Source organism: Thamnophis elegans, chromosome Z, assembly GCF_009769535.1.
Source record: "Thamnophis elegans isolate rThaEle1 chromosome Z, rThaEle1.pri, whole genome shotgun sequence".
NCBI lineage: Eukaryota > Metazoa > Chordata > Lepidosauria > Squamata > Colubridae > Thamnophis > Thamnophis elegans.
Window position 1 is genome coordinate 24,441,425 of NC_045558.1, and position 6,238 is coordinate 24,447,662.

A 6,238-nucleotide genomic window follows, 5' to 3' on the forward strand; every position below is an offset into this window, starting at 1 on the left:
TATTACTTTACACAGGAATCAATTTCTATCTTAAGATAATTCCAACCGACTTCCCCTTCTAATAGAATTTAAATAACTTAGTTCATTCCACATGTATTTTACCCTCATCCCCCACTTGTCTGATATTTACCACTATCAAATTTATACTACCATTTGTTTAAAATATAACTCAGAGCGATTTGTAGCATAAATCATTCCACATATTCCAATAATACTTTCAGCAAGAATCAGTTAACCTTCTATTTTAAGGTAGTCGCTTCTAACAAAGTTTAAACAACATAAATCATTCCGCATTCTTTTTACAGTTATCTTAAGATAATCCCAAGCGGCTTCTTATTCTAATAAGCTTTAAACAACATAAATTTTGCCCTCTTCCCTTGCTTGTCTGGTATTTACCTCAAATAACGTAGTTCATTCCACATGCATTTTACCCTCATCTCTTGCTTGTCTAATATTTACCACTATCAAATTTATACTAGCGTTTATTTGAAATGTAACTCAAAACTATTACAACCAACTTTCCCTTCAAATAAAAGTTAAATAGCATGGATCATATTCAAATAATACTTTCAGCAGGAGTCAGTTAACCTTCTATTTTAAAATAGTCCCATCTAACAAAGTTTAAACAACATAAATCATTCCGCATTCTTTTAACCACTATCAAATTTATGCTAACGTTACTTTAGAATCTAGCTCAAAGTAGTTTCACCCAGCTTTCCCTTCTGATAAAAATTAGTCCACTTTTTCTACCGGAGAGAGGTCTCAAACCCCCATTCAGTCCTCAACTTTAGGAAGTCTTTTGAAGTATCTAAATTCTCGATCTGCGTTCTTCTGCTTCTCCGAGGGAGGAGGGGCTACCCCCTCCATCTTGCAGCCGCATGGCCAGCCGTTTGCTTTCTCCTTCCGCTTGTCTCTCCTCTCTTCCAAGCGCATCAGGAAGTCCCGCCTTCAGAATCCTACAATAGAAATCTTGAGCCTCTGAAACAGAGTTAAGACGAAATCTTTGATTCTCAAATGTAACCGTGATGCCGGCAGGGGCCTCCCATCTGTATCGAATCTGTTGACTCCTAAGCTCTTTAGTTAAAAAGGTGTAGTCCCTTCTTGCTTTCAACATCTGGGAAGGTATATTTTTGAAGACAATCACGTCCTGGTCATCAACTCGGAGACTGTTATTATGAAACTTTTGCACAATCGCGTTTCTAGATTCTTTTGTAGAGAAATGTATAATTATATCCCTCGGGAGCTGTCGCTGTTCCGCTATCAATGAGTTCTGGCGATAGATTTTCCGAATCTGCCAATCAAAGTTAAGTCCCGGGCTTCCCAGCGCATGACTGAAGGCTTCAGCAAAGGTCTGTTTCAAATTCTCTTGCTCCTTTTCACGGAATCCTCTGACTCTTATTGAAAATGCCTTCCTATCAAAATTTAGCATCATAAGCTGTTCTTCGTTATTTCTAATTTTTTCTTGTAAAATTTGAATATTGGTAGTCAAATCAAAATTAGCCTTCTCCAGACTTTCCAATTTGTTCTCTATTTCAGCAGAGTAATCCGACAGGGCAGACACGGCTGCAAACGTATTCGCCTTCATTTGATTAACTTTAGATTTTAGATCATCATAAAGTTGCAATACAAATTCCTTAAGTTCTTGCTTAAAGGCATCAAAGATTTTAAAGAGATATTCCTGTGTTAAAACTTCTCCAGTAGAGGGCGTAGGAGACAAAGGCTGTGTTTCCAAAAAAGATTCTTTAAATTCTTTAGACACATTTGTAGCAAGACGCTTCTTTGATCTGGGTGCCATAATAAATAAACAAGTAAGCAGCGCTTCGCTCCCCTCTATTTCCAAAGAAAAAGAGTTTATTTTGTTAAGGAGCGGTCTGCAGGAAGATAAGCCCGGCTAAGTACATCCAGTAATCATCCACGGAGAGAAATCGCCATTTTGAAGTCTATTTAAACAAAGAAGTCTTTAAGACGAATGGTGCTGGTATTTAAGATAGTAATAAAAGCATAAATCTCACAGGGGTGGTACCCTCCCGTATCAAATCTAGCTTGAAAAAAACTTTGTTTTGTCCTGGGGGGGGCTAGCCTGTCTGGGGCTGCCAAAAAAAAAAAAAAAAGGCAGCTGAGAAGAACTGGCCGGAGATAAAAGCTCCGCTTCGGCTGGATCTAATCTCTTCCACAGCCAAAAAAAGAAAAAGGCTGTGGCTTACGAATAGACCCTAGTCTACGGAGCTACCCTCCCTGCCCCTTTCTTAGCCAAAAAGGGGTGCTATCTATGATCTTATTTAGATATACAGACCAGATCTCTGAGGAGCTCGGTGGAGCCCTCCTCGGCAACAGGCCACGCCCCCAGGAAGTCCCGTATTAACTCTTAATATTTTGTTGTTCAATAGCAACCAAACTCAATATTGATGTTCTGATTAATATAAAATCCTGCAAGATAAGCAGCCAAAGTGAAACAGCAAAGAGTGTCCTTCAATAAAGTGTTTAATACATTTAGTTCAATGACATACTGTGAAACTATTCATAGACCTTGGAGACTTTTGTACCAATGTATGAAAAGGCTTGTTGTAGACCTTAAGGCAGATGAATCACATGATCATGACAATTAAATAGTTCTTTGCCCTAATCCATCAACTCAAAAAAGAAAATGTTCAATATTCATATTTTTAAAAGAAATCTATTAGGGTTGAATAAGCTACAAGTTACTACAAAATAAAAATCAGATCTTTAATAAATTAGAACTTAAAATGCTTAACTCTCTCATGCTACGACTAACAGCACCTTCAGATATTTTAATTCAGAAATGTTAGAGTGGTAAATAAAATCCCTCCCTCAACCAGTCCTAAAGTGTCACATATGCCTGATTTTACATTTTAAAATACCTACAACAAAGTCAGCTTCAAATCCATAATACCGTGTCTAGTTCAGTTGTAACCATTTTGTGGAAAATATAGGAAATGCCACTTGCAATAAAATCAGAAGCTCCTGCAGGAGTTTCAGTTAAATCATCCTCTTATAAGAGGAATGTCATTTCCACAACCCTGAAGGCCCAGGTTATTCTGAGTGTTAATTGTAACCAGCTGATGAGCACTGAAATTAAGATTAATTGAGCTAGAGAGCACTGCAGGTTCTGGAGGTTGGAGTTAATAGAGGAGGCCACAGAAATCTGTGGGGAAAACAATACAAGAGCAGGAACTGCATCCAAGGATATGTTTAGGTCAAAGTAAATGATAAAACCAGGTTACTGGAAAGGATGTTCATCTGTAAAAAACAGAAGGGATTTAATACGATTATAGCAGATTATTTTTTAAACAGCTGGGGGGGGGGCGAGTCAGCTAATGTAGGAAAAAACTTTACACAAAGTTCTTGACCCTCCTCACTTCCAGAGCCATCAGCTTTGAGACTCCCAAAATACCCAGCCAGTAAGAACGGGGCTCGACTTTCTCCCCACATCTGCAAGACGCCCCTCCGCCAGAGGAAAACGGGGGTAAAAGCGCCGGTATCCTGAAATTTCCGGTACTCAGGAAATATGGACGCCGAGAGAAGCGGGATGGGAAAAGGAGTCCCTCCCAAACGCCGAAGAACTGCACATGAGGCGGGAAAGGAAGCCGAGCCTGAGCGGCGGCCCATACTCCCTGTCCCGCAATGCACCCCCACACCCCGCGCCCGAACAGGGAGGCGGGACCGCTCCTCGCTTACACGGAGCAGGAGTCGACGAAGGGGATGTCGAGTGCAGTTCCATCGTCGGGCAAAGGCATAGCAAGGCGCATAGAACGGCCAGAGTCCAGAGACGCTTCCCGCAGGCCATGGTCACCGACATCGATTCACCTAACGCAAAGCCGACAAGCCACGAACTCCTCCGGGCACCTGCTCCCATAGAATTCAAGGATAACTTATTCCCTGATTCGCGCAAGCGTACTTTAACAATGTGGGAAACGCCCAGATCTCTGGGCGAATAAGAACGCTCGTCACCGCCCACGTGATCTTGATGCGTTGTGGGGGGGGCAGGTTTCCTTTCCTCTCTCGCGCGCGTTCGGTTCGTCGCGCCGTTTCTAGAAATGGAGGATGAGCGGGGGGCGGGGGTGAGCGGGCGGGGAAATCTTTGGCTGTGCTGTAAATAAGGTGGGTGGCGGGTTGCATGAACTATTTCTATTGGGCAGCGCTTCTCATCTTCAGTAACTTTAAGAGGGATGGACTTCAACCCCCAGAATTCCTCAGCCAGTATGGTGGGTTCGGGAATTGAATTGCGTTCCTCTTAAAGTCCTAGCGGTGTTTGAGAAACTCTGCTTGTTGTCTGGGGAACTGGGAGTTGAGGTCCACGTATTTTAAAGTTGCTGGCGTTGAGAAGCGCACCTAGATCACGTATTTTACGGAGACAGGTTGGAGCATAATTTTCGTTGGTGGAAATCAGGATTACCTAACGCAGTGCTTTCAGCACTTGATCTCTGAGACTGATGTGAATTGCAAACCTCACGCAAGTTCTCATTTAGTAGTTTGCCTGACAAAAAACCTTAAAAGAATTCTTAAGTTTTCTCATTCTTTTCAAACTCTTTGCTACTGCCTTATAAAGAGCTTCAACGCTGATTCTGAACCTATATGGCTATGATCTCCCCACCCCACCCCCAATCATAGGAGTTAGTTTGAAGGAAATATGAACAAGGACTTCCATTGTCAATTAGTGCAAACTCTTTTGTTGTTAGTTGCGAAGTCTTGTCCAACTCATGGACAACATTCCTCCAGGCCTTCCTGTCCTCTACCTTTCTCTGGAGTCCCTTTAATCTCATGCCTACTGCTTTGGTGACTCCGTCCAGCCACCTTATTCTCTGTCATCCCCTTCTTCTTTTGCCCTCAGTCTTTCCCAGAATTAGGCTTTTCTCCAGTGAGTCCTTCCTTCTCTTAAGTGGCTAAAGTATTTGAGTTTCATCTTCAGGATCTGGCCTTCTAAAGAGCAGTCAGAGTTATCTCTAGGACTGACCGGTTTAATCACCTTGCAGTCCCTGCGACTCGCAGGAGTCTTCTCCAGCACCATAGTTCAAAGGCCTCAATTCTTTGGCACTTTGGGATTGTGGTAATTGAATGACTCTATGATGTGCCTTGCTTAACAACCGTTTCATACAAATGACTGTGATTCTGCCTAACTGTGGTCATAAATCTACAAATCTTTAGCAATTGTTCAATTAGAACTGTGGCGAGTAACTTTGCAATCGACCCTGGCACTTAGGACATTCACAGGCCTGTAAAGCAATGGACATCTGATTTAAGATCCTAAGCTGGGTTGTCATTTCATTAAGTGACCGTTTTACTTAATGACTATATTGCCTGTCCCAATTGTAGTTGCTAAACAACTACAAATCTTTAACTGCTACCTTTTGACTCTTTTGCATCTTGGAGCGAAAGGAGAGGACGCGACAAGAGGTGTAGCAAAGCAGTGACCTTTATTCAAAGCATAGTAACTACGATTCAACGTGGCGTGGTTCGCGCCAAACGTTTATACCCCCAAGTTTGAACAATGAGCCAATAGGGCGTCGAGTAGCTCAACCAATCGGGGAGAGGGTTAAACCGGCTCCGCCCAAGAACCAATCAGAAAAGGAGACCTTACTTCCCGCGCTAGTATTCAACACCCCTCCCCCCCTAGTCAAGGTACCCTTAGGAAGGGCAAACATAGTCTTGTAGATAGGTGGGACGGTGACGCTCTCGTCCCGACCTTCGTAATTCCCCAGCGGTTTTCGTCGAGGGGGAAACCGCCGGCGGAGGCGTGTCCGTGGCGGGGCGGTGAGTCTGCGGCGCGGCCCCAAGAGATGGTGCTGGCCCGGGGCCCCGTGCCCAGTGTCCATTTGTCCAAGGTGGCGTCTCCGTGGCAACAGGAGTGTCCGACAATGGCCCCCTGCAATCTGGTTGGGATGTGGATTCAGAGTCTCGATAAGGGCTTCGCGGAAAGGAATAGCCGGATGAGGCACGTCTGTCCGAGAAGTCGGCTTGTCCCCCGTTCCCCGAATGGAGACAGTCCGTTGGGGAAAAGGTCATCAAGGGTAGCTCACGCTGAGAGCGAGTGTCTGAGAGGCTCGGGCCGTCTGCTTCCGCGGGGAGGCGTCGCCTTAACTGGTCCAGGTGGCGCCTCCATTGTGTTCCGTCGGCCAGACCGGCCCTAAAGGAGCAGGGGCCAGTCAGAGCTGTGATGGTTGCGGGAACCCACCGTGGATCCCCGGAAAAGGAACGGGCCCATACGGGATCCCCTAACTTA

At 44.3% G+C, this 6,238-nt stretch overlaps 1 protein-coding gene across 1 annotated transcript in view; it reads right to left on the reverse strand.

Annotated features, from left to right (window-relative positions):
• LOC116520989 (pituitary tumor-transforming gene 1 protein-interacting protein) overlaps positions 1-3,928 on the reverse strand; it is a 29,620-nt gene extending 25,692 nt beyond the window's left edge. The window contains exon 1 of the mRNA XM_032235555.1: positions 3,697-3,928. Coding sequence (XP_032091446.1) covers positions 3,697-3,874 — 178 coding nt within the window. The 5' untranslated portion in view covers positions 3,875-3,928. The remainder of the gene's footprint in view (positions 1-3,696) is intronic.
• Between the last annotated feature and the right edge of the window lie 2,310 nt (positions 3,929-6,238).